Genomic DNA, 27,454 nt, shown 5'->3' on the forward strand with positions numbered 1-27,454 from the left:
CCCTTCAGGAATACTGTGGAATTCTGGGAATAAGTTGCAGCTTGTCCCGTTTTAGCCAAACACGGATACCAAAAGTTATGCTATCTCACCTTAAAACTATGACTTCGACATAAATGTTTGCTGTGGACGTATTTTTGGTATTTAGACGAAAAAATAGTGTATGCTGAATATCACGGAAGAAGAAATGGAGAAGAATAAGGAGATAAACGGGACCCGCTCAGCTAAAGACAGACTGGGCAGGTAACTGGAATCTGTTATTTCTTTTTTTAATCAAGTTGAAGAAGCCAGTCTTATTTAGGTAATGTGACTGTTCATTTACTCGTCTTTTAAGGCGTTACATCGTGTTTACTGTTTAGAAGATGCCAGTCAGACATTAGGTGACAGTCCATTAGCGCTTCTAGGCGGGGGGGCCACTACCCCCCTCAGCAACAACGCAACCTCCCCTATGTAGGTACATATGGCTTAAATATGGTGTCCGCTGTTGCGGATGTATCAGCTGTAAATGGCCTGAGAGACTTTCCAGGCAGTATTGCTGAGTTTGCATTGGAATGTTTGTATTTTTCCCCCTATTTGATGACATAGTTGAAATCCCCCTCTGCAACATCATTTTTGAACTGCATTCGTGTGACGAGTGGAAGTTAGTCGGGTGCCAGAAAAAATCAATTCACGTCCGAATCGCGATTCTTATTTATTACAATTCTGAATCGATCCAAAATGTCCAAGAATCGATTTTTAAAAAGCATTTTTTTAAAAACATTTTCTTGCTTACTCGCTACGTGTACTATTTGTCAGGCAATGGCCTCCGTACTACAGCGTCCCCGCGAGGGGAGGGTACGGCGTGCTTCAAACATTCGTGAGCTGCAGCTTAGTATGGCGGACGAAGAGCTAATTCAGCCAGCACCGTCTTTGCTGAAGGCAAATGTTTGGGCGCATTTTGGATTTTATTATTTGCTGCGTAAGAAGGAGCTTGACATGACTTATGCAGTGTGCAAAATCTGCAAAATGAAAGTCAGGTACTTCGGAAACACTTCAAATCCACAAGTCCACATGCTACGGCATCACCCGGAGCTAAAAGAGGGGAGCAGCGGTCTCTGCCGACTACTGACCAGCGCTTCGCTAAACTGCCAGCCAACTCCGAACGAGCAAAGAAGATAAGTAAATTTACATCTAGAATCACTTGATCAACCTTGTAAAGCTGCATTTTCTTAAACATAAACATTTTTTAAGTCATATAACTATTTCTCAGAGCGCTTTCAATCGAAAATAGATTCTGAATCGAATCGTCACCCCAAGAATCGGAATTGAATTGAATCGTGAGTTGTTGTACGATTCACATCCCTAGAAGTTAGGAAATTCCATGATTGACGTTTGGTGACGTTTCTGTGACGTTTGGTGGTGATCGAAGCCTTCGCTTGCATATTTTTATGATCTGCAAAACCGATGTCAAGTCGGCAAGACGGCGGACATGGCGAAATTGACTTTTGTTTACCTTGGAAACTACTGTCAGCAAACAGTGTGTATACGGCGGATCGTTGCAAATCATACTTTTAAATGAGATCATAATTAGCTTGGACAGAGTACCATCATTTTGAAATGTAAACAGTGAGACACCGGTCACGGCTTTCTGGTGTTTGTTCCTTAAAACACACACAGACGTAAATTACTAAGATCTTCCCACCTTCAAATGCTCATAACTTTGTTTATATTTGACAGAGAACAAATATTTCAACACTATTTTGAAGGTCTCTATAAGCTCTTTTGCAACCACCATTTCTGTTACAGTTCTTTTAACTTTAATTTTTTTTGTCACGTACCTACCTAATGTCTAACTCTCATCCCCAAAATAGTCTTTCAAAGCCCCGTATTGGCCATGACATGCAATCAGACTCCTTTGAGCTTTTCCCATATACTGTGTGTGTGTGACTGCGTGTCAAAACACAGGTTTTAATAGGGACACGAAGAGCAGTTTTGAAGCCAAAAAATTGCTGCTGGGGGTGTTGCCATGTTGGCAGTACTTACTCTGCCGCTGTACGTCACAGCTCGCCCATATTTGAATAAAGAGGTGGAGCGTAGGCGAGACCCTGCATAACCCGGACAGTACGAATGAAGCCTGAACATGCCCCTATCTTAAAAGTTACTGAACAAGCTAAGCTAGCAGGCTAACTTTAATGCTAAGATTTTATTAAAGCATTTTTTGGGGGGCGGGGGGTACTGGATGGTGGTTCTCATAACATGTAGCTTTAGTGTGGGCATTAAAAATTATGACTCACTTATTTCCTGAGTAATCAGTGATTAATTGAACGTACCATCAAGCTACCGATAGCTGCTAAATGTTAATGTCTTGAGCATAAAACATTAAATAAAACCCAAACCAGCTCAGCAACAACACACAAGTTATCACTCAACGCAAACATGCCACGGAGCCAGCCTCTAATAGCCGATGATGGAACTGCAATTTTTTTTTTTTTTTTTTTTTTTTTTTTCCGGGTGGGCCTCATTTTGGACTGCCAGAACTTACCACTTGGCTTGTCATCATATCTTTGACGGTTTGGGCTCCAGAGGTAAAAATGTACCTCACACATGAATTAATATAGTTACAAAATGCATAACTTAAACCGTAACAGTGATCAGTCATAATCATGATCATACAGCTTGTGTGCTGGTTGTCGAGCCAATATTCTTGACAATTAAAAAATGAGGGGGTACTGAGAGATTACATAGCCTTCAGACTATGACAAACAGCAGTACACTAACTTTTATTTAATCTGCTGTGAGAGACCAGAAAATACATTCAGGAGCAGTCTGTATGTGCTGAGCCATCCCCACTTGTGCTACATGGCTCAGCACGTGTACACCACAGGGTGCAGTCAGGTCCATAAGTATTTGGGCAGTGGTACGGTTTTTCAATTTTTTTTTTTTTTATTTTTTTTTTGCCTCTGCACACCACCGCAGTGGAGTTGTAATGATTAGTCAGCATGTGCTCATAGTGTCGCCTTTCATCACATAAACCAGGAATTACAGCCATTTGTATATTTGTATACAACCCCCCCCCCCCCCCCCAAAAAAAAAAAAAAAAAATCAGAGTCCATAAGTAGTTGGACAAACTGAACACAAGGATTGTTGTTAAAATAAATTGCCAGCTTTCTTTAGACAGGTCAGGGATTGGGTATTACATGAACATTTCCTGGTCACTGAATATGTTTTGGGCTTCATTCAAATGAATCGTCAAGAAATACAGACCGTGTGGTACCTGTGCGGTGAATTTGTCTGGAGTAGTCTGTTCTCAAAAACTGCCATCAGCCATCTTTGCGGTGGAGTGGAATAGAAAAAGATTTTCCATACATGAAAACTGATCAGAGTTGATTAGGCTCGACTCTCCCATGTGCCTTCTGGCAAATTCATTAGATTATTATTTATTTTTTGAAGAAAATCCTCAATGGTTTATTTGATCTTGTTGTTGAACCTTGTTGTTAGTTAAAGATAAAAGTCTACATTTCAGTCATATCTTGATTGTTTCATTTCAACTTCACTTGGGGGCAAAATGACCAAACCAGTCGCTATCCCTGTACTTGTGTACGTATCTGTATATAGCTCAGCCCACGTAACACAGTATAGCTGAATGGGTCAGTGCGGCACACGGGGTCCACCTGTGCTGATTGGGAATTTGTGTACTGCGCACCACTTGGCCAGGCGCATTTATGCTTAAAATCCAGGCCTGGGATGAACTTGATGACTATCATTTATTTTGCCGACATGAACAAGACATCCCCAACAATCACTTTGCTGGCGACAGGAAAAAAAATGCAGTTTTTCCATCAGCAACGTTATAGTGCAGACACATCAGGTGTGGTTGACTGTGTTGCAGTAGCCTACAGGGTTTAAGATATTTCATTACTTGAGCATATTTAAAGAATAAAGAGCTGAGGTGACCCACCTACACCCATTGTTTTCATTTAGATCCAGATAGAAGTCGTACAAAGACAACCAATAAATTAAATAATTTTCTGATTACATATAACATTATTCTTTTATCTTTTTTTTAAAGCCTATAATTCTTGAACAAGGTATTAACTAAAATATTACAGTCAACAGTAATCAACTGTATAATAGTGGTGTCACATGCTGACAATATCTTCTGTTTTTGTACCCTGATAACACCACAGAAAAACTTCAACTTCCGCAGTGGTGTTTTTTTTTTGTTGGAGAGAATACATTGAGGAGTCAACATTGACTGAGTTTGTCTTGAACAGTGTAATTTAATAACTGTAGATCTGGTTGCTTGTTGGAAAGTATTGTTGGTTTGAGGGGATTAGTCTTAGTTATTCAGCATTTGGTCTAACCTGCTCTTTAAAAAGTAAGTCAGTCTATTGAGCACATGTCATTATTTTTAATTTATTTTATTTCATTTCACTGTTCTTGTGTTGTGTAGCAAGCGGTACATCTAAAAATAAAAAATTTAATCGGCATTTGGAAATGACACACAAGTCTTTGATCACATTTTATTTCACTTCATAAGCTTTGTACCAGCGTACCTAACATACCGCTCTCAGTGTTTTATGCTAGTTCATCAGCATGCTGCAGTGCACTTTTCATACACATATGAAAGCATGACAGCACATATACACATTTACAATTTGCTTCACTTCAAATACACACAATCTGTTTCTGATGGATGGTGTATGTGATGTGCTTCTCACTGACCAATCGGAGACCACATTCCACATGGATAAACGAGTTTTTCTCACCATCTTGTCTGTTTTTTTCCTCCTGGTAACAGGCACTCCACAGGCCCTTAGGGTCGGAAGCCCCCATTTTGGGTAAAGGTTCACTTTTGATGGCATAGATTTGTACATAATAATAATAATAATAATACGAGCGATTGGAACATGTATGTTGTGTTGATTCAATTATGAAGACAAAAAAATTGCATTTTAAACAAAATTTTGACTGTTTTGTACCAGTTAGGGATGCAGCTGACAGTCATTTTCATTAATTTATTAATTATTTAATAGTGTATCTTTTAAAAAAAATTGTTTCACAGACAGCCTAAAAGACAAACATAACAATTTTGCAAAGATATGAAACATAAAAGCAACATGCTGTCACAAGATGGAAACAGAATGTTTGATACATGAAAAGCTGTTAATTATAGAAATGTTTCAGTAATTGGTTATTTAATTGAAAAGAGTAGTCCTTTTATTTAACAATAACTTTACAGTTTTTTTTTTTAATGAAAACTGTTGGCAGTTTTTGACTTTGTCCTTCTTGGTGACCCAGAGTGGATCCATATGGCTTTGAGCGCTCAGAAGACTTTGATTATGAGTCATATGAGGAGCTGATGTCGGAGTACTTAGTTGTGCTTACCAGACGGTCCATCAAGTGGTCCAAACTGCTGAAGGGCAAAAAAAATGTGCACAAGAATCTAAAGCGTGAGTGAGAAATCTAACACTGCAAAATGCCCACAGTGTCTTTCCTGTGAGACATCTTGACTTTGCATTGATTTGTCTCTTTCAGTGAAGCGTTATGTGCGTAAAGGAGTTCCCAATGAGCACCGGTCCCTGATCTGGATGGCAGCCAGTGGGGCTGAAGAGCTGCTTGAGAAGAATCCGGGCTACTACCAGTCTTTGCTCAGAAGCCAGCATGATGCCAAACTGGTGGAGACCATCTGTACAGGTCTGCATTTCACTGGATCCAAAAGACAAGTTGTTCTTTTAGCAGTGTTAACAAGTCCTGACAGCATACCCAGCAAAACGGTATCAAAATTGGATAATTCTCTGTATCCTCGCAGAGATACTGCCTGTGTCAATAACAGGCTTTAGTAGTGAGACCAGAGCATGCTGGGATATTTTTGAACCAATATCCTCTGTTTTCACTTCAAAATAATCTGAGAATTCCTGAGCACTAAAGGTAGAGCGGCTTACAGGTGGTTGCCCTTGAATAAGTGTAGCCACAGTGTCAAACAATAACTTTAAATGATGCTTGTTTTTGGTAATCAAGTCAGAGTAGTTGGCCTAGTTTGTAGCTATAACGCATGCTTCTAATCCAGCAGAGCATCGCGGCATGCAAAGTGTGCTCTAAACTCCTACACTTACAGTAGTGTTCAGAATAATAGTAGTGCTATGTGACTAAAAAGATTAATCCAGGTTGTGAGTATATTTCTTATTGTTACATGAGAAACAAGGTACCAGTAGATTCAGTAGATTCTCACAAATCCAACAAGACCAAGCATTCATGATATGCACACTCTTAAGGCTATGAAATTGGGCTATTAGTAAAAAAAAGAAAAGGGGGCGTTCACAATAATAGTAGTGTGGCATTCAGTCAGTGAGTTTGTCAGTTTTGTGGAGCAAACAGGTGTGAATCAGGTGTCCCCTATTTAAGGATGAAGCCAGCACCTGTTGAACATGCTTTTCTCTTTGAAAGCCTGAGGAAAATGGGACGTTCAAGCCATTGTTCAGAAGAACAGCGTAGTTTGATTAAAAAGTTGATTGGAGAGGGGAAAACTTATACGCAGGTGCAAAAAAGTTATAGGCTGTCCATCTACAGTGATCTCCAATGCTTTAAAATGGACAAAAAAAAAAAAAAAACAGACGTGTGGAAGAAAACAAAAAAACAACCATCAAAATGGATAGAAGAATAACCAGAATGGCAAAGGCTCACCCATTGATCAGCTCCAGGATGATCAAAGACAGTCTGGAGTTACCTGTAAGTGCTGTGATAGAAGATGCCTGTGTGAAGCTAATTTATTTGCAAGAATCCCCCACAAAGTCCCTCTGTTAAATAAAAGACGTGCAAAAGAGGTTACAATTTGCCAAAGAACACATCAACTGGCCTAAAGAGAAATGGAGGAATATTTTGTGGACTGATAAGAGTAAAATTGTTCTTTTTGGGTCCAAGGGCCACAGACAGTTTGTGAGATGACCCTCAAACTCTTCACAGTGAAGCATGGTGGTGCAAGCATCATGATATGGGCATGTTTCTCCTACTATGGTGTTGGGCCTATATATCGCATACCAGGTATCATGGATCAGTTGGGATATGTCAAAATACTTGAAGAGGTCATGTTGCCTTATGCTGAAGAGGACATGCCCATGAAGTGGGTGCTTCAACAAGACAATGACCCCAAGCACACTAGTAAACGAGCAAAATCTTGGTTCCAAACCAACAAAATTAATGCCTCGCAGATGTGAAGAAATCATGAAAAACTGTGGTTATACAACTAAATACTAGTTTAGTGATTCACAGGATTGCTAAAAAAGCAGTTTGACCATAATAGTTTTGAGTTTGTAGCATCAACAGCAGATACTACTATTATTATTATTACCCCCTTTTCTACTTTTTTTACTAATAGCCCAGTTTCATAGCCTTAAGAGTGCATATCATGAATGCTTGGTCTTGTTGGATTTGTGAGAATCTACTGGTACCTTGTTTCCATGTAACAATAAGAAATATACTCAAAACCTGGCTTAATCTTTTTAGTCACATAGCACTACTATTATTCTGAACACTACTGTAAGATTGAGGTCACATACAACCCCTGGCAAAAATTATGGAATCACCGGCCTCGGAGGATGTTCATTCAGTTGTTTAATTTTGTAGAAAAAAAGCAGATCACAGACATGACACAAAACTAAAGTCATTTCAAATGGCAACTTTCTGGCTTTAAGAAACACTATAAGAAATCAGGAAAAAAAATTGTGGCAGTCAGTAACGGTTACTTTTTTAGATCAACAGAGGGAAAAAAATATGGAATCACTCAATTCTGAGGAAAAAATTATGGAATCATGAAAAACAAAAGAACGCTCCAACACATCACTAGTATGTTGTTGCACCACCTCTGGCTTTTATAACAGCTTGCAGTCTCTGAGACATGGACTTAATGAGTGACAAACAGTACTCTTAATCAATCTGGCTCCAACTTTCTCTGATTGCTGTTGCCAGATCAGCTTTGCAGGTTGGAGCCTTGTCATGGACCATTTTCTTCAACTTCCACCAAAGATTTTCAGTTGGATTAAGATCCGGACTATTTCCAGGCCATAACATTGACCCTGTGTGTCTTTTTGCAAGGAATGTTTTCACAGTTTTCGCTCTATGGCAAGATGCATTATCATCTTGAAAAATGATTTCATCATCTCCACACATCCTTTCAATTGATGGGATAAGAAGAGTGTCCAAAATATCAACGTAAACCTGTGCATTTATTTATGATGTAATGACAGCCATCTCCCCAGTGCCTTTACCTGACATGCAGCCCCATATAATCAATGACTGTGGAAATTTACATGTTCTCTTCAGGCAGTCATGTTTATAAATCTCATTGGAACGGCACCAAACAAAAGTCCAGCATCATCACCTTGCCCAATGCAGATTCGAGATTCATCACTGAATATGACTTCCATCCAGTCATCCACAGTCCACGATTGCTTTTCCTTAGCCCATTGTAACCTTGTTTTTTTTCTGTTTAGGTGTTAATGATGGCTTTCGTTTAGCTTTTCTGTATGTAAATCCCATTTCCGTTAGGCGGTTTCTTACAGTTCGGTCACAGACGTTGACTCCAGTTTCTTCCCATTGGTTCCTCATTTGTTTTGTTGTGCATTTTCAATTTTTGAGACATATTGCTTTAAGTTTTCTGTCTTGACGCTTTGATGTCTTCCTTGGTCTACCAGTATGTTTGCCTTTAACAACCTTCCCATGTTGTTTGTATTTGGTCCAGAGTTTAGACACAGCTGACTGTGAACAACCAACATCTTTTGCAACAATGCGTGATGATTTACCCTCTTTTAAGAGTTTGATAATCCTCTCCTTTGTTTCAATTGACATCTCTCGTGTTGGAGCCATGATTCATGTCAGTCCACTTGGTGCAACAGCTCTCCAAGGTGTGATCACTCCTTTTTAGATGCAGACTAACGAGCAGATCTGATTTGATGCAGGTGTTAGTTTTGGGGATGAAAATTTACAGGGTGATTCCATAATTTATTCCTCAGAATTGAGTGATTCCATATTTTTTTCCCTCTGCTTGGTCTAAAAAACGTAACCGTTACTGACTGCCACAATTGTCTTTCCTGATTTCTTATAGTGTTTCTTAAAGCCAGAAAGTTGCCATTTGAAATGACTTTAGTTTTGTGTCATGTCTGTGATCTGCTTTTTTTCTACAAAATTAAACAACAGAATGAACATCCTCCGAGGCCGGTGATTCCATAATTATTGCCAGGGGTTGTAGACACTTGCTGAGTCAAGGCCTTTGCATTTTTTTGGGGAGGGGGGTGATTTTATAGTAGATGGCACAGTTGCATCTAGTAGACTCATCAGCACTCAGTTTAAGCTATCCACAAGGCTGTACACTGGAAGATCATGTCCATAAAGTGATGCTAAACGATCAGACAGTCTAACACCAAGTTCATTTATTGTCAAAGAGCTAATGAGAACAGAGATGATAATCGGCTGTCCAGTCCCAGTGGACAGGATGAAACTGTAAACAATACGTTTGTGATCTGAAACCGCTGACGTAAGAGAAACAATGGCAGCATGACAGCATTGAGAGAGAGAAAGCTCTTTTCTCAGTCTACTCTGCCCTTTCTTCTTTCTCTACTTCCAAAGAAATCCGATGAATGAACTGAAATCACATAAACCCAGGTTTCCAGTTATCAGATTACTGAAGTGTATGTAAACGTGAGAAATCATGTTGTTACAGTTATCTGATGACTTAGGGAATAACCCTGTTGTGTCTGATGATTTGTGGACATTCATGCTGGTTATACGGTTGCAAATTGACCTTTTCAAAAGGATATTTGCGCCCGTATAACAGCATGAACGTCTGCAAATCATCAGACACAAGGGGGTTATTTCCATTCTAATCCAATTCCATCGTTTGAACGGTTTATTTTTCTGTAGGTAATTCAGTCGGCGAGGCTTACTGTGAGGCAGCGTCGCTCCAACAGCGGTCAGGGCGCGGAGTAATCCAAATGTGAAAATCCATCAAATGTGAAACAGTAATTCTGTATCAGAATCCACATCAATACTTTCGTATGGTAGCTTAAATTCACCCATTTCGGCGGCGGCGGCATTGGTATGTGACATTCTCTCGCTCTAGCAGCGCTAACAGCTAGCAGCTTGCGGGGCTGGTGTTGTGTTGAATTGTTCGTCTCGTCGGATAAATTGACAGTTCCGCATCCTGACAATATTGAGCATGCGTGCGCAGTTGTGCGGAGGACAGAAATGATATTTGATAGGAATGGCATCTCGTCAGAACACCGGTCAGAGTGCAGAGTAATACATCTAAATGTGAATCGGTCAAATATTTTGCCACCGTTACCCCAATATTATAAGGTCTGAAATGTCACATGATTAACCAGTCAGATTTGCGGAAAAATGTAATTGGATTAGAATAACAGTTATCTGATTATTATGATCATGTAAACGGGGCCACTATTGTAATTTTGCATGAAGTCTTACAATTGCAACATTCTTGAGAACGCAATGAATGGCCAGTTGATAAAATTTAAACATCATACAATAAAGTGTGTGTGTGTGTGTGTGTGTGTGTGTGTGTGTGTGTGTGTGTGTGTGTGTGTGTGTGTGTGTGTGTGTGTGTGTGTGTGTGTGTGTGTGTGTGTGTGTGTGTGTGTGTGTGTGTGTCTCTTAACTTTCAGACTTGAACAGAACCTTTCCAGACAATGTGTACTTCCGCAAGACGTCCATCCCATGTCTGCAGAAAGCTCTGCACAATGTGCTGCTGGCTTATGGTTGCCACAATCCACCTGTGGGCTACTGCCAGGTAATTTTGGACAAACATATTTTATATAATGCCACTCTTTAATTCATGTATGCTTACATCCAGCTTTCTTGATGTAAATGAAGCATGCATACAACAAAACTGGAAACAATTTCAAATGTTGCTGAATTTTACTCTTACATTGGTGTGCATTTTTGAGCAACCTTGCAGAGCCTTTGTGAATAATGTGCACTAAACAACCAATGCCATATGTTGCATCTTTTAAAAGTCAACTTTTATTGCTATATATGCAATAGTGCAACACGTGACTAAATATTGCACAGGATTATGTGTACAGATATTGCAATTTGCGGATATCAGGTAGGAACTGCAACTAATGATTATTTTTCTTCTGTTCAATCTAGTTATTAGGTTTTTATTATTCTATTAATTCTTTTCTGATTAGTTGATTATATGGTTAATTTAAAATAAATCATAACCATAATTTTTACCTGTATTTGTCAACCATGTATTCAAATATTTTTTCATAAAAGTATTTATTTTACAAATGTTTAAAATTCTCAACATATCAAGGATTTATAAACTGCTAAAAATGTAAGAAGGCAGTCATAAAAATGGAAGAAAATCTTGCACTCAGCTTGTCTATTCATGAGACACAAAAAAATCCCAGCATATTTCAACTTGCTACGAACAGTTGTTTTCATTATCTGTTATTCTGGTCAATATTTTTTGATTAATTGATTAGCTGTTTGCTCCATAAAATGTTACAAATATTTTGTTGTGACAAATATTGATCGGTGTTTCCCATAGCCTAAGATCATCTTCTTTCGGTTGCTCCCGTTAGGGATCGCCACAGCAGATCAGTCGTTTCCATCTCACCCTGTCCTCTGTATTTTCCTCTGTCACACCAACCACCTGCATGTCCTCCCTCACCACACCCACAAACCTCCTCTTTGTCCTCCCTCTTCTCCTCCTGCCTGGTGGCTCCATCCTCAGCATCCTTCTCCCTATATACCCTGGGTCTTTCCTCTGTACATGTCCAAACCATCTCAATCTCACCTCTGACTTTTTCTCCAAACTGCCCTATGTGAGCTCTCCGTCTTATATGTTTATTCCTAATCCTGTCCATTCTCGTCACTCCCAAAGAGTGTTGCAACATCTTCAGCTCTGCTGTCTTTTTGTTTGTGCCACCATCTCTAAGCTGTATAACATAGCTGGTCTCAGTACTGTCTTGTAAATTTCCCCTTCACTCTTGTAGAAAATCGTCGGTCACAGATCACTCCTGCCACCTTTCTCTACCCACTCCACCCTGCCTGCACTCTCTTCTTCACCTCTCTACCACACGCTCCATTGCTTTGGAAAATTGACCCCAAGTGTTTTAACTCATTACTTTCACCACTTTTACTGCTTGTAACCACATTATTCCACTGGGCTTCCTGTCATTCACACACATGTACTCTGTCTTGCTCCTGCTGACTTTCATTCCCCTCCTCTCCAGAGCATATCTCCACATTTCCAGGCTAGATTGAACCTGCTCTCTACTGTCACGACAGATAACAATGTCATCTGCAAACATCATAGCCCATGGAGACTCATGTCTGATCTCATCAAGCAACCGGTTCATCACCATTGCACACAAGAAAGGACTCAGAGCTGATCCTTGGTGTAATCCCACCTCCACCTTGAGTGACTGTCATTTCTCCTGCACATCTTACCACTGTCACACTATCCTTGTGAATGCCCTTGCATTACCCTCAAATACTTCTCTGCCACTCCAGACTTCTTCATACAATACCACAACTCTTCTCTTGGCACCCTGTCATAAGCTTTCTCTAAATCCACAAATGCACAGTGTAACTCCTTCTGGCCTTCTCTATACTTCTCCGGTGGTATTCTCAGAGCAAACATTGCATCTGTAGTGCTATTTCTTGGCATGAAACCATATTTCTGTGCACAGATCTTCATCAGCTTTCCAAGCCTAGCTTCTACTACTCTTTCTCATAAGAAATCACATTGTTCTTAAAAATAGGAACCAGCACACTTCGTCTCCACTCCTCGGGCACCCTCTGACTTTCCAAGATTTTATTAAACACTCTGGTTAGAAACTCCACTGCTATCTCTCCTAGATATTTCCATGCCTCTACTGAAGTGTCATCTGGACCAACTGCTTTTCCACTCTTCATCCTCTTTATAGCTGCCCTCACTTTATTTTTACTAATCTCTTTTTTCAACATCATCCTGCCTTTTCTCTTTTATTTTCTTCATTCATCAGCTCCTCAAAATATTCCCTCCACCTTCTCAACACACTCTTCTCACTTGTCAGCACATTACCACCTGCATCTTTTACCACTCTAACCTGCTGCAGATCTTTTCCAGCTCTGTCCCTTTGTCTGGCCAGTCGGTACAAGTCCTTTTCTCCTTGCTTACTATTCAACTTCTTGTACAGCTCGCTATATGTCTTTTCCTTAGCTTTTGCCACTTCTCTCTTTGCCTTACACCGCATCTCCTTGTACTCCTGTCTACTTTCTTCATCTCTCCAACTATCCCAATTTGTTTTTGACAACCACTTTCTCCTTATGCTTTCCTGGACATCTACGTTCCACCACCAAGTCTCCTTGTTTTCCTTCTGCTGTCCAGATGTCACACCCAGTACCTTCCTAGCTGTCTCCCACACCACATTTGGACTACTTTTCCATTTGTCCAAAACTGCTTCCCCTCCACCTGCTCACTGAATTTCACATGTCTTTCTATTTCAGCTTCCACCATCTGATCCTTTGTTGAGTTCTCACTCTTCTTCTTCTTCTCCTCTAAAGTCATCCTACAAACCACCATTCTATGCTTCCTTGCTACACTCTCTCCTGCCACCACCTTATAGTCTCCAATTTCTTTTAGCTTGCATCTCCTACAAAGAATGTAGTCCACCCGGGCGCACCTTCCTCCACTCTATATGTCACACTGTGCCCTTCCCTTTTCTTAAAGTAGGTATTCACCATAGCCATTTCCATCTTTTTGGAAAAATCAACTACTATCTGCCCTTCCACATTCCTGTCCTTGATACTATATCTACCCATTACTTCCTCATCATCTCGTTTCCTTCATTAATATGCCCATTGAAGTTTGCTCCTATCACCACTCTCTTCTCTCTTCTTTCTCCTTTGTCTCACAACTTACCTGAGGGCATATGCACTGATGATATTCATAATCACCCCTTCAATTTCCAACTTCACACTCATCACCCTGTCAGACACTCGCTTAACCTTCAACACACTCTTAACATACTCTTCCTTTAAAATGACCCCAACACATTCCTCTTCCTATAGTAGAGAACATTCAAGCTCCTCTACTGTGGAAACCACCTGGACAACTGAGAGCCTACACAGAAACATTCCTCTTCATACCACACCGTGATAAAAAGTCTTGTTTTGTCTATAACCCAAAGATATTCAGTTTACTATCAGAGAGGAGGAAATAAACCTGAAAATACTCACATTTTAGAAGCTGAAATTAGACAATTTGGACATTTGACAAAAAGGAAAAAAAAAAACCTTCAAAATGAATAATCAATAACCAAAATAATTGGCAGTTAATTTAATGAGTGATTAAATGTTGAAGTTCTAATAGCAGGCTTAAATATATGACATACACACATGCATCTACAGGAAAACAACACATTTATGACATATTTATTGTTATTTTGTAAAACAGTGATGACTTCATTCATCCAGACATCAGGACTGTGTTTTTGGGTTTGTGGGAATGGACATGCATCTTACTTCCCATTGTTAGCTATTTGAAAGTCAAATGAAGTTTGTCACTACATCGAGGGGTTTATTTTGCATTTCAAACAGGCAGCAGTGCTTGCATGGTTCTTTTTCTTCTCCCTAAACAGGAGCCCCTTGATTTGAAATTATACTCGACATGTTTCAGTTTGAACAAACCTGTGGCCCTTTGGGCCTGGTTTCATAAAGCAACCTAATCTTGTTTAGTCTAATAACCTCACTTAGTTGACTAATTTTTTTTTATGTTAGTTTTTGCACAAAGTGCTTAGTCGGCTAAAGTTTTGCGTTACCTGGCTAAAGTTTTTAGCCTGGTACAGAGGAGGTTAATCTTATTATAGTCAACAAAACTTCAGTGTCTCACCTCAAAAAACGGCGGCTATCATGTACCAACACTTGAATGGAACACTCAAGAGCACCCGTACGGTGCTCGTATTCCTTCAAAAGGAGAGCTTCCTCTGCTTTTGGCCGTGTTTGCAGTAGACGACTGTCATGATGTGTTTCATAGTTTTCACATGAGCCACCGGGCGTCACTTACGCTGAGCAACGTTGTGTGCACAAAACAGGCTTGACCGAAGTGTAGAAGAAGAAACTGAAGAGTGAAACTGCTAGAGCTAAGCATGTCATTCTGTGGTTTGTATGGGTCTGTAAATGATAATAAACCTAGTTAATGAAACAAAGGCTACATAGTTCATGACAATGACTAAGGTAAGACGGCTAATCTACAAGTTTAACTGTCAATGTGAAACGGTGATTAGACGGATAATATTGGGTGACTGACTGTAGTCGACTAAGAAAGTTTAGTAGACTGAAAGATTAGACTGCTTTATGAAACTGGGCCCTGGTGTTGTTCTTGTCATATCCACGCTACGCCTGCCCTACTAAGCAGGAATTCTTTTCTATAACAGGAGTTGTTCAGGCTGGGTGTCAAATGCTGTGCATGAGCTGTGTGTCTTTGTTTTTCAGGGGATGAATTTCATAGCTGGATATTTACTTATCGTCACGAAAGATGAAGAAAAGTCTTTCTGGCTAATGGATGCACTACTTGGCAGAGTTCTACCAGGTGTGTGTTTGTGTGTGTAATCTGATTTGCCAGCACAGTGGTAACACTGGCGGCTCAGGTCTAAGAATAACTGTCACGTGGACTTTATCTGTGTGTAGATTAACAGCCTGTGTGTTCACTTATCTCTGACTCTCACTCATGCAGCTACATCACAGTCGCTAAGTAGCTAAAGTAGCTTAGATTTTATACACTGGCGAATACTGAAAATTCTCATGCTGAATACCAAAAGGCACAAGGTAGCACACACAGCTAGCTTCAGGAAGAACGAATAAAATCAGTTCAGCCTCATGGCCTTCATCAGCTCATGAAAGAAACTGGAGGTCATCTCGTTGATATACAGGTGTTGACAGATGACTGGTTTAAAACATCACGTAATTTATTTCCTAAAGCACTGCATGCATCTTTTCTTTTAATAATATCACAATGATTTTAAAAACAAGTATAATAGGATTTGAGGTTATAGATTCTACAATGTACAGAATACTGAAAATTGTTACCTAAAGCAGTCTGACTTAAAAAAAATAAAATAAATAAATGTGCTGTTTCTGGAAGGCACTTCAAAATCAATTGACATAATAATAACAGTAATGTTGGTCTTTGTCAAGAGTACACATCAAACATCTTAGCACATGGGGTGCTCATTCTGAGGGGTTAAGGTGTGTACCATATGCAGTTTGTATCATCCTCAGGTTCAAATCCCAGCTGGCACAAGTCTTTTCTGCATGCCTCTTCCCATCTTTGGTTTTTTATAATAATAATAATAATAATGACTGGAAAATATGCCCCCCCCCCCCCAAAAAAAACAATAAAAAACCCAAAAAACTAACAAACCATGTAATATGATATAGGCTGACTGTTTTGAAGAATTTTGATAGTGAGAGATGTTTCACTTATACAAGTAAATGATGATTACGGGGTAGAGTGAAGAGGCTTGGTGGCTTCCCTCACTGGTCTCCTCCCAGCATGGACACTCAATTTTTAGAACTGCCTGCTCCACACAGATTTACCACACAGTACCGTATTGTTAGTATTTCTATGTAAATAAAGGATGTATAGTACGTGGAACGTGTTGTAGGCTTTAAATACAGAAATGGATGTATGTTAAATGAAATGAAGTTAACCACACAAAACATGAAATATCATGGATTCATACGGTCAAAGTTTTCTGGAGTATCTGCCACACCAGAGTATAAGTTGCACCTATTTTTCCTGTATTGTCAGCTCTTTAATTTTGGATTTTTGTGCAGTGTTGAAGTATACTTTATTTAGTGGTTGATTCCTGGTAAAACCCTATAATTAGTGATTCTTATTAATAATGAGCATGTGATGTGGGGGAAAAAAATCTCTATATATTTTATATATAAAATTCATTTTTTGTTTACGATTCATTTGATACAATATGATACACTTTATTGTCCCAAACGGTAGAAAAAAATTTGACTTACCCGGAAAATGCGGTAAATGTAACGATCACTGTTTTGGGTTTTTTTTTTTTTGTTGTTGTTGTTGTTACGATTCATTCAATACGATGTGATACACTTTATTGTCTCCAAGGTGAAATTTGTCTTGTACTTGTCCCCCCCATTTTCCATATCATCCCACCTTTTTCTGATTCTTGGAGTTGTACAAGCTCCACAATATTTATGTTTGGTGTAGTGATTGATCTTAATTTTTGCTGAGCCAAACATGAAAAATGTTTAATTCTTGTTACCAGTTATGACGGGACGACTCACTGATGAATGAGTCGTTTGTATGAGGTGCACTCAGCTGCATGAGTTTTATAGAACTAAAGTGTGCAATTAAGAAACTGGCTTAATTTCTCTTTGTGTAGAAAGTGTAACTGCGTAATGTCTGATTTCCAGACTACTATAGTCCGGCCATGTTGGGACTGAAGACAGACCAGGAGGTGTTAGGAGAACTGGTCAAAGTTAAAATACCTGGCGTATGGCAGACCATGGCAGACCACAGCGTCACCTGGACCTTGGTGGTCTCCCGATGGTTCATCTGTCTCTTCATAGACATCTTGCCAGTAGAGGTGAGTGTACGTGTGGCCGTGTCATGGTGGGACTAAAAAAGAACTTAGATTCCTTATTGCCTCACTTAATAAAGCCTTAAAAAACTTTTGGAAAGTGGAAATCAATCCAGCCCTTTCCAAAAGTGTTGGAATGATGAGGTTAGATCTGTTGTTTTTAGGTTTGAAATTTAAAAACATGATGACAAATTAAACTGTCAGTTTTGTTTCCTTGTATTTAGGTCTTTGTGTGTTATCTTTGAACATATCTTTTTTTTTTTTTTTATCAGATGAGCAGATCAGGTGAGCAAAAAATATTGCAACATCTGACAAACAGGTGTTTCTTTTGACCCAGATGTCTTTTTCTTCAACTTCCACCAAAGATTTTCAATTGGATTAAGATCCTGTCTATTTGCAGGCCATGACACTGACCCTATGTGTCTTTTTGCAAGGAATGTTTTCACAGTTTTTGCTCTATGGCAAGATGCATTATCATCTTGAAAAATGATTTCATCATCCCCAAACATCCTTTCAATTGATGGGATAAGAAAAGTGTCCAAAATATCAACGTAAACTTGTGCATTTATTGATGATGTAATGACAGCCATCTCCCCAGTGCCTTTACCCGACATGCAGCCCCATATCATCAATGACTGTGGAAATTTACATGTTCTCTTTAGGCAGTCATCTTTATAAATCTCATTGGAACGGCACTAAACAAAAGTTCCAGCATCATCACCTTGCCCAATGCAGATTCGAGATTCATCACTGAATATGACTTTCATCCACAGTCCACGATTGCTTTTCCTTAGCCCATTGTAACCTTGTTTTTTTTTCTGTTTAGGTGTTAATGATGCCTTTCGTTTAGCTTTTCTGTATGTAAATTCCATTTCCTTTAGGCGGTTTCTTACAGTTCGGTCACAGACGTTGACTCGTTTCCTCCCATTCGTTCCTCATTTGTTTTGTTGTGCATTTTCGATTTTTGAGACATATTGCTTTACGTTTTCTGTCTTGACGCTTTGATGTCTTCCTTGGTCTACCAGTATATTTGCCTTTAACAACCTTCCCATGTTGTTTGTATTTGGTCCAGAGTTTAGACACAGCTGACTGTGAACAACCAACATCTTTTGCAACATTGCGTGATGATTTACCCTCTTTAAAGAGTTTGATAATCCTCTCCTTTGTTTCAATTGACATCTTTCGTGTTGGAGCCATGATTCATGTCAGTCCACTTGGTGCAACAGCTCTCCAAGGTGTGATCACTCCTTTTTAGATGCAGACTAATGAGCAGATCTGATTTGATGCAGGTGTTAGTTTTGTGGATGAAAATTTACAGGGTGATTCCATAATTTATTCCTCAGAATTGAGTGATTCCATATTTTTTTCCCTCTGCTTGGTCTAAAAAAGTAACCGTTACTGACTGACACAATTTTTTTCCCTGATTTCTTATAGTGTTTCTTAAAGCCAGAAAGTTGCCATTTGAAATGACTTTAGTTTTGTGTCATGTCTGTGATCTGCTTTTTTTCTACAAAATTAAACAACTGAATGAACATCCTCCGTATATATATATATATATATATATATATATATATATATATATATATATATATATAGAACTTCACGAAATTAGCGCCGTGCTCAGAGAAAAGCCTTGTTAGCCAAATAATCTCCCTGTAAGAGCCTCTATTCTCCCACGTTTCTTGAATAATTCGACTCGCACAAAAAAAAAAAAAAAAAAAAATGCTATGTGGCTCATTATTCAGCGTTCATTATTCGGTCTGACCAGGGCTTAATTCTTTAGGGGGAACAGTAGAAGATTCCAGACTGGCCCAGTTGATCACCAAACCTTTGCCCAGATTAGCCTGCATGCATGTCACCTCCTGAAGAGGAACTAAAGGGAGAACCCCCCGAACCAAACAAGAACTGAAAGATGCTGCTGTAAAAGCCTGGAAAAGAAGAACAAAAGACAAAACCAAAAATTTGATGGTGCCAGTGAGTCACACGGTTGATGCAATTATTAAAAACAAGGGATACGCAACCACACATTAACCACACTCTTGCACTCAGATACTGCTGCATGCTGATTTACTAAATGTGCAGTGATGATTACGTCTTTTAAATGCGCAAAATGGTACGTATTGTCCATTTAGTGTGTTTGCCTTTATGAATATGAAATTTGTAGTCGCTCCACATGACAGACCAAATTCTGGAAGGAAACATGCAAATAGGTGATGTTTGCATACACAGTGTAATTTATCAAGGTCTAAAGCAGGGGTGGGCAATCATGTGCCATGAAGGGCCAAAGCACTGCAGGTTTTCCTTGCTACCAGTCACCTCAGCAGGTGATTTCATTAATGATCAGGTGTTTCAGCAGGTAATTTCAAGATGACCAGGTGTTTATGTTCAAGGTAGAAGCTCATCTGCAACCCACCTGCTGAGGTGATTGGTTGCAAGGAAAACCTGCAGTGTCTCGGCCCTCGTTGCCCACCCCTGGTCTAAAGGAAGGTGCGCTGTTTGTGTGTTCTGTTGTGTGCATTACTTTGTGCAATACTTCAGATTTACCATAAAATATATTGTTTGTTTTGTAATGACGGATGGAAATTCAGTCCAGCACGTATTCACTGACATGTAGATGTTCATGTATCCACCCACTGACGTATCTAAAGAAAACTAGCTATAAAACTGATTTACTGTAAGTCAGTCGAAAGGTGCCAATAACTGTCATATGTACATTATACAGTATGACCAGAAAGTATTCACAGCACGTCACTTTTTCCACATTTTATGTTATAACCTTCAGGTAATTTTTTTTTCCCCCTCAAAACTCTACTCACAACATCCCGTAATGACATGAATTTTTTTTTAAATTTTTGCAAATTTATTAAAAATAAAAAAAATAAGACATCACATGTACGTACGTATTCACACCCCTTTGCTCAATACTTTGTTGGTGCACTTTTGGCAGCAGTTACAGCCTCAAGTCTTCTTGAACATGATGCCACAAGCTTGGTGCGCCTGTCTGGGCAGTTTTGCTCCATTCCTCTTTGCAGCACCTCTCAAGCTCCATTAGGTTGGATGGGGAGCATCAGTGCACAGACATTTTCAGATCTCTCCAGAGATGTTCCATCAGATTCAGGTCTGGACTCTGTCTGGGCCACTCAAGGACATTCACAGAGTTGTCCTGAAGCCACTCCTTTGATATCTTGGCTGTGTGCTTAGGGTCATTGTAATGCTGAAAGATGAATCGCCGCCCGACTCGTCTCCCAGTTCCTGCCGCTGAAAAACATCCCCACACCATGATGCCGCCACCATGCTTCACTGTAGGGATGGTGCCTGGTTTCTTCCAAACATGATGCCTGGTATTCATACCAAAGAGTTCAATCTTTGTCTCACCAGACCACAGAATTTTGTTTCTCATGGTCTGAGAATTCTTCAGGTGCCTTTTGGCAAACTCCAGGTGAGCTGCCATGTGCCTTTTACTAAGGAGTGGCTTTTATTTGGCCACTCTACCATACAGGCCTGATTGGTGGATTGCTGCAGAGATGGTTGTCCTTCTGGAAGGTTCTCCTCTCTCCACAGAGGAATGCTAGAGCTCTGACACACTGTCTAACAGGTTCTTGGTCACCTCCCTGACTAAGGCCCTCTCCCCAATTGCTCAGTTTAAGCAGGCAGTCAGCTCAAGGAAGAGTCCTCGTGGATGCGAACTTCTTCTGTTAACGGATAATGGAAGCCACTGTGCTCATTGGGACCTTCAAAGCAGCAGAAATGCTTCTGTACCCTTCTCCAGGTTTGTGCCTTGAGCCAATCCTGTCAAAGACTGTGAATACTTATGTACATGTGATTTCTTAGGTTTTTTTATGTTTCATATTAGAAATTTGCAAGAATGTCAAAAAAAAAAAAACTTTCACATTGTCATTATGGGGTATTGTGTGTAGAATTTTGAGGGGGAAAAAAAATGAATGTCATCAGTTTTGGAAAAAGGCTGTAACATAACAAAATGTGGGAAAAAGTAAAGTGTTGTGAATACTTTCCAAATGCACCGTATGTCAGTATTTTAATTTCACTATATTCAAGCATTTTGTTTTATTGTTTTTGTTGTTCAATAACTTCAGACATTTTATTAAATATTCTGATGATACATAATAGGTTAATTTGTATTTGTTTTTTGTTACATATAAATTCTGCCTTTAAAAATTAAAGAGTCTATTAAAGCTGACAAGGATTGCAGGAAAGTAAAAGTAACAGAGGAACTAAACCTTAGTAACTAGGTACCTTGAACAGAGTAAGTTCACACTTTTTGAAACGTGGTCTTTGGTCCTGATTACTTGAATCTGATTACAGAAAGACTGACAGTCGGCAATGAAAATACATCTTTGGTGAGGTTCCAAGGTCAAAGATCAGCAGTCAGGATCATAGCTAGGTTATCAAAATCAAAGCTTGATAATTGGGATAAAGGAGGAGTAATCAGGAACGCAAGTCAACGATCAGGATCTGACAATATTGGAGAAGACATCAAAGGAATAACACTGTCAACAGAGACGTAAGCAGAGGACTGTTGGACAGTGGTGGAGGTATGTGCTCTGAGTGCCCTTCTAGTCTGTTTTGTTTAAACAGACTTAAATTATTTGACACATGACTTGTGTTTGCAAACACTTTCATTTGAATGTCATGCATGAACTGTTAAACGTATGACCTGCTCCCAGCCCCAAACCAACCTCTAAAATAATGTGTTTTATTGTTTATCAACATTATTTCACCTGTTTTGGAGATTTTATATTAAAGATAATGCATTTCCAGTCTTATGAGGCTGCTTTAAAAAAAATTTAAATGTACAGAATACTGTACATGAGACACCTTGAGACATTTTTGAAATGTCTGACTTTGCTTTGTGTACTGTCTCCTCTCTAGTCTTCCTCTACAGTCTGTCTTACGTGACGTGTTTTAAAGCATGCACAACTTGCACTCTCTGTTGGCACACATTAAAACGATCACTTATTTAATTCATAATGTTCACACGCTCCTTCTTCACTTACCTGAACTTGATGCTTTTCAGTGAAAAATAATTCATTTGAGTGTGTAAGGTTTAGTGTCGTCTAGTGTTGAGGTACAGATTGCACTATGCCATCGCTGGTCACAATTTTGTTTCTTTGGCAACAGTGTAATGCTCCTGTGCCTTCTGTTGTGATGAGCAATATGTACAGTAGTGTTCAGAATAATAGTAGTGCTATGTGACTAAGTCCCCCTGTTAAATAAAAGACGTGCAGAAGAGGTTACAGTTTGCCAAAGAACACATCAACTGGCCTAAAGAGAAATGGAGGAATATTTTGTGGACTGATGAGAGTAAAATTGTTCTTTTTGGGTCCAAGGGCCGCAGACAGTTTGTGAGACAACCCCCAAACTCTGAATTCAAGCCACAGTTCACAGTGAAGACAGTGAAGCATGGTGATGCAAGCATCATGATATGGGCATGTTTCTCCTACTATGGTGTGTTGGGCCTATATATCGCATACCAGGTATCATGGATCAGTTTGGATATGTCAAAATACTTGAAGAGGTCATGTTGCTTTATGCTGAAGAGGACATGCCCTTGAAATGGGTGTTTCAACAAGACAATGACCCCAAGCACACTAGTAAACGGGCAAAATCTTGGTTTCAAAATAACAAAATTAATGCCTCGCAGATGTGAAGAAATCATGAAAAACTGTGGTTATACAACTAAATACTAGTTTAGTGATTCACAGGATTACTAAAAAAGCAGTTTGAACATAATAGTTTTGAGTTTATAGTGTCAACAGCAGATGCTACTATTGTGAACACCCCCTTTTCTACTTCTTTTTACTAATAGCCCAATTTCATAGCCTTAAGAGTGTGCATATCATGAATGCTTGGTCTTGTTGGATTTGTGAGAATCGACTGAATCTACTGGTACCTTGTTTCCCATGTAACAATAAGAAATATACTCAAAACCTGGATTAATCTCTTTAGTCACATAGCACTACTATTATTCTGAACACTACTGTATAAGCCCCCATTTTACAAAAATGAGGGTTCTAAAACTTGTTAGACTGCTCAAGCAGCCACTAGACTGTATGTAGGGGAGCAGCCACTGGTTTCTCTTGTTCATTCTTCTGGCTGCATTGCAAGATGTAAATGAATAAATATGTCCCTTTTGGGCTACTATACTATCAACATATTTGCCCCTCATGAAGGCAACGTGGCTGCCTTCATGAGGGGCTCACCCCCATGGAGATATGAAGAGCTCATTCTAAGCTCATGAAAACATATTGGTTGGTTGTTGCACTAATGACCAGATGGGTAAGCAGTGGTGGGCACAGTTCTGCTAATCCACTAAAGCCCTTTTCACACCGGGGCTGCTCCCAGTTGCTTCCTGTGGCCTCATGATGACGCAGGAATATCTGCGTCAGGTCCACACAGCAGGGGGCAGAGAGGAGGTGAGAACGCAGCCAGCAGGTTCTCTGCACAGAGAAGTCAGAGTGCACAGATTGGCTGCAGCCACGAACCGTCCATGAGCAAATGTGGAGATGTCTGGAGTTCTACTTGATGTTGACATGTCCTGTCTCTGGCAGTGAGTCTGTGAGCGGGACTTATGTCCTTTTTTGGCCTTTTTTTTTTTTTTTTTAACAGTGATGAGACAGTTTGAGGGGAGAACAAGGAACTAACTGCCTGCAGCCAGACAGCTTTTTTCTTTTTTTCTTTTAATTGTTCACTTGCGCGCGTGAACGAACCGTCCATGAGTGGACTGGAGATGTCCGGACTTTTTACTGGATGTCTCTGGCAATCAGTCTGAGCAGGACATTTATGGATTTTATTTAAACACATTTGTGGGAGAAGAAGCTGCTTCACAGTGCCTCTCTTCACCAGACAGCTCCACATAGAGAGGAGCTGCAGCTGCAATCAGCATTTTTTTTTTTCCCCCTGTGGTCATCTTTTTTTTAAGCGTGTAGTTTTTACTGCATTGAGTACACGGTAGAAAAACAATCCTGCATGATTTATACTTCAGGAACAATGGAACACAACAGGAATCATAAATTAGCATTGGGTAACGTCGCCTTGTGAGTGTGTGGCTTCCAGTCATGCTGAGTACCGTCCTGTTGCTCTGACTTGTGCTGAAACCACTTAATTCTGTGTCGAGCAAAGGACGCAAAGAAAATTAAACGTTTAATTTTTGTTTGTGCCCCTCGCGCTGTTGTGGCGCCAAGGTGCATCGTCTCGGCACTAGGTTGCTTCTACGTGGCGTCGTCATAACGACGCACAACGCAACTGGGAGCAGCCCTGGTGTGAAAGGGGCTTAAATGCTAATTAGTGAAGGTAGATTTTTGTTAGGTGATTAGCTTTTCAGCTAATTTTGAAAACAATCAGTGGACCAATTAGCTTCTGCTAAATTTAGCTTTAAGAACCTTCCTCATTATCTCCTAGTTTGATTTCAGTAACACTGTTGTGCATTTGTTTGCTGGTGGTTTTCTCGCTTTATTGCTGCATTTCTTGCAGACGGTTCTGCGGATTTGGGATTGTCTGTTCTACGAGGGTTCGAAGATCTTGTTCCGTGTAGCTCTTACACTGATCCACCACAACCAGGCTGTGATCCTGCAGGCACGGTCGCTCCCAGACGTCTGTCAGACCTTCAAGCACATCACTCACGGTCCATTTGTTGACGACTGCCACACTTTTATGGAGGTACCAAGAATTTTCTCCTCGCTGTTGTTTGTAGAAAATGTTGTTTGGAGTGTGACTGGTAATGAGTGTTCTCTAGTCATGAAATATGTTTCCTTCCTCTTGTAGGAAATCTTCACCGAGCCAGGAAGTCTCTCCATGGCAACTGTAACTAAGCTCCGGGCAAGCTGTCGCTCTCGTGTTATGGAAGAAGAGATGTGATGCACCTGCTGCTCACATTCAAACACATTCCACCTGCTGCACATTTGCACCTTTGTTAAATACTTTATTCTCATTGTTTGTGTCTATTTTCAAACAATCAGTGAATATATGAGAACACTTACAATAATGTGCTGGATGAACTGATTATTTTATTTCTGTTGGTAGAATGTAAGATACATATGTTTTTGAGGTAAGATTATATATTATGCAACTGGAAGCAGCCTTTAAATCTTTTGGGTTAATTCTGGGTGGTGGGTAAAAGTATAGAGCTGTTACTAGATGCCATGGTGGTACGACACTCTAGTTATAAAAAATGTGAATTATGTGGAATCGATGTGAAAATTTAAATTCCTGAAAACATTTCAGAACCTGTAGCTGGCAAGTTGTTTGATGCTGTAGTTCGTGTTCTGTGATGACTTAAGAAAAGCACAAAGTTTAGGGCTGCAAATAGTAATCATGGGTTCATAATCTATTATTTTCTCAATTGATCAATTAATAGTTTGGTCCATAAAAGTCAGAAATTGGTGGGAAATATCTATCAATATTTTTCAGAACCCAAGATGATGATGCCTTCAGATGTTTTGTCCACAACCCAGATGTTTGGTTTACCACCAAAGAGGAGTAAAGAAACTTATAAAATAAACCAGAAAGTATTAAAATTTAAGAAAATGAAAACAGAATTTGGATATTTAAAAAAGAAGACTCAAAAATGATGGATCAACTGTAGTTATTTACAAGTAAACCTCGTTAACTCGCGCAAGTTGAGGTCCACAAAATCGGACCGCGAGTTAATGAGGTTGACAAAAACAAAAAACTTTAAATCACCTTGCCTTGCCATTTGAAGCATGATTCCTTTCTGGATGGTGATGATTTCTTCATCTGGAGTGGGTTCGGGGTCTTTCTCTTCGAGCTGCGTCGGCGATGAGGGTGGACGATTCTGAATGATTTTAAGTTTTTGGATTTTACTCTTTAGACCCTTACTGCTGGTTCAGATTTGGCCAGAATTTATACACTCTGCCTGTGTGTTTGAATTCCAGCCAATCTGAACCGGCAGTAACGATCTAAAGAGGAAGGTTGCATTCAAAAACTTAGAATCATCGAGAATCATCGCTGACGCAGCCCAAATAGGAAGAAGAAATCATTGTCCAGAACTGTCCGCACTGACGATTCCTCCCAAAAACAGTCAAATCAAAATGGACTTTCATACAGTAATCTAAATTTTTGCGGTCCACAAATTGACCACGAGTAAAGCCAAAACACGACTTACGCAAACGCAGGCTAACGAGGTTTACCTGTATTTTCCCAAAATAATTGTCAATGAATTTAATCATTGCGACTCACGTAAGAACGGCTCTCTTCTCGAACATCGTTTAATTTATGGTGCAACTGAAACTTTCGCTACACTGGGCAAAATATGTGTTATTTATGGCAACTGAGCAATCAGACAAATCAGGACAGTCAAAGGACTGTGTCAAAGAAACACTGAATAAATCTACAATGAAGGGCTTTATTGACTTTCACTGAGCTGCACAGCAGGAGGTAAAGATATTTTCTACATAAAAAATTAAATGTTTAATCACTACAATTCATAGTGATTTTTATATACCGTATTAGGAAGAAACTGGGGGGAAAAAAAAAAAAATCTTAATGCACATATGTGTTCACACACTGTGTAGTTGGACCAGCACACACAGCACACGTGGAACAATCCACCAGGTTTTATTGTCAAGACGCTCCTGTACAACCTAAGTACCTCGATTCATTGGCGAGACGCTTTGTTCCTGCTTTTCTCATTTCACTGCAGAAGAATTTGATGGAAATAGACAAACCTGAGTTTTTCCTGCTTAGGTAGAACTTATTTAACGTTCACAAAGAAAACCAATGCAACTGTTTTCTGATGCATGTGGGAGAAAAATAAAGATTATTCCAACTGACACGATGTTCAGTGTGTAACTTGTATACTGTGTGTGGTTTAAACT

General features: G+C 39.6%; 1 protein-coding gene and 1 long non-coding RNA gene across 3 annotated transcripts; one reads left to right on the forward strand and one right to left on the reverse strand.

The window, feature by feature from the left end:
• Nucleotides 1-5,410, reverse strand: LOC117529918. Its single transcript, XR_004566144.1, has 3 exons — nt 5,274-5,410; nt 973-976; nt 1-232 (listed from the first exon to the last, which is right to left on the reverse strand). It is a non-coding gene; the product is annotated as an uncharacterized LOC117529918 (long non-coding RNA).
• On the forward strand, nt 103-27,454 carry grtp1a (growth hormone regulated TBC protein 1a). 2 transcript variants are annotated; one of them, XM_034192818.1, is made up of 8 exons: nt 103-240; nt 5,278-5,429; nt 5,515-5,673; nt 10,650-10,774; nt 15,475-15,571; nt 17,434-17,606; nt 25,092-25,277; nt 25,383-27,454. In XM_034192818.1, the coding sequence occupies exons 1-8, from the start codon at nt 161-163 to the stop codon at nt 25,473-25,475; spliced, it is 1,065 nt and encodes a 354-aa protein (XP_034048709.1). In that variant the 5' UTR covers nt 103-160; the 3' UTR covers nt 25,476-27,454. The 2 variants fall into 2 exon arrangements, with proteins under 2 accessions (XP_034048709.1, XP_034048701.1); XM_034192810.1 differs by lacking the exon at nt 103-240 and adding an exon at nt 4,708-4,817.

This window comes from Thalassophryne amazonica, chromosome 2 (genome assembly GCF_902500255.1).
Source record: "Thalassophryne amazonica chromosome 2, fThaAma1.1, whole genome shotgun sequence".
NCBI lineage: Eukaryota > Metazoa > Chordata > Actinopteri > Batrachoidiformes > Batrachoididae > Thalassophryne > Thalassophryne amazonica.

Bases quoted from the DNA above. Each gene is read 5' to 3' on its own strand.
- grtp1a (XM_034192810.1), top strand. From the start codon at position 4,723: ATGGATAAACGAGTTTTTCTCACCATCTTGTCTGTTTTTTTCCTCCTG. The intron at 5,430-5,514 runs GTGAGTGAGAAA...TGTCTCTTTCAG, and splicing joins TGTGCACAAGAATCTAAAGC to TGAAGCGTTATGTGCGTAAA. The intron at 5,674-10,649 runs GTCTGCATTTCA...CTTAACTTTCAG, and splicing joins GGTGGAGACCATCTGTACAG to ACTTGAACAGAACCTTTCCA.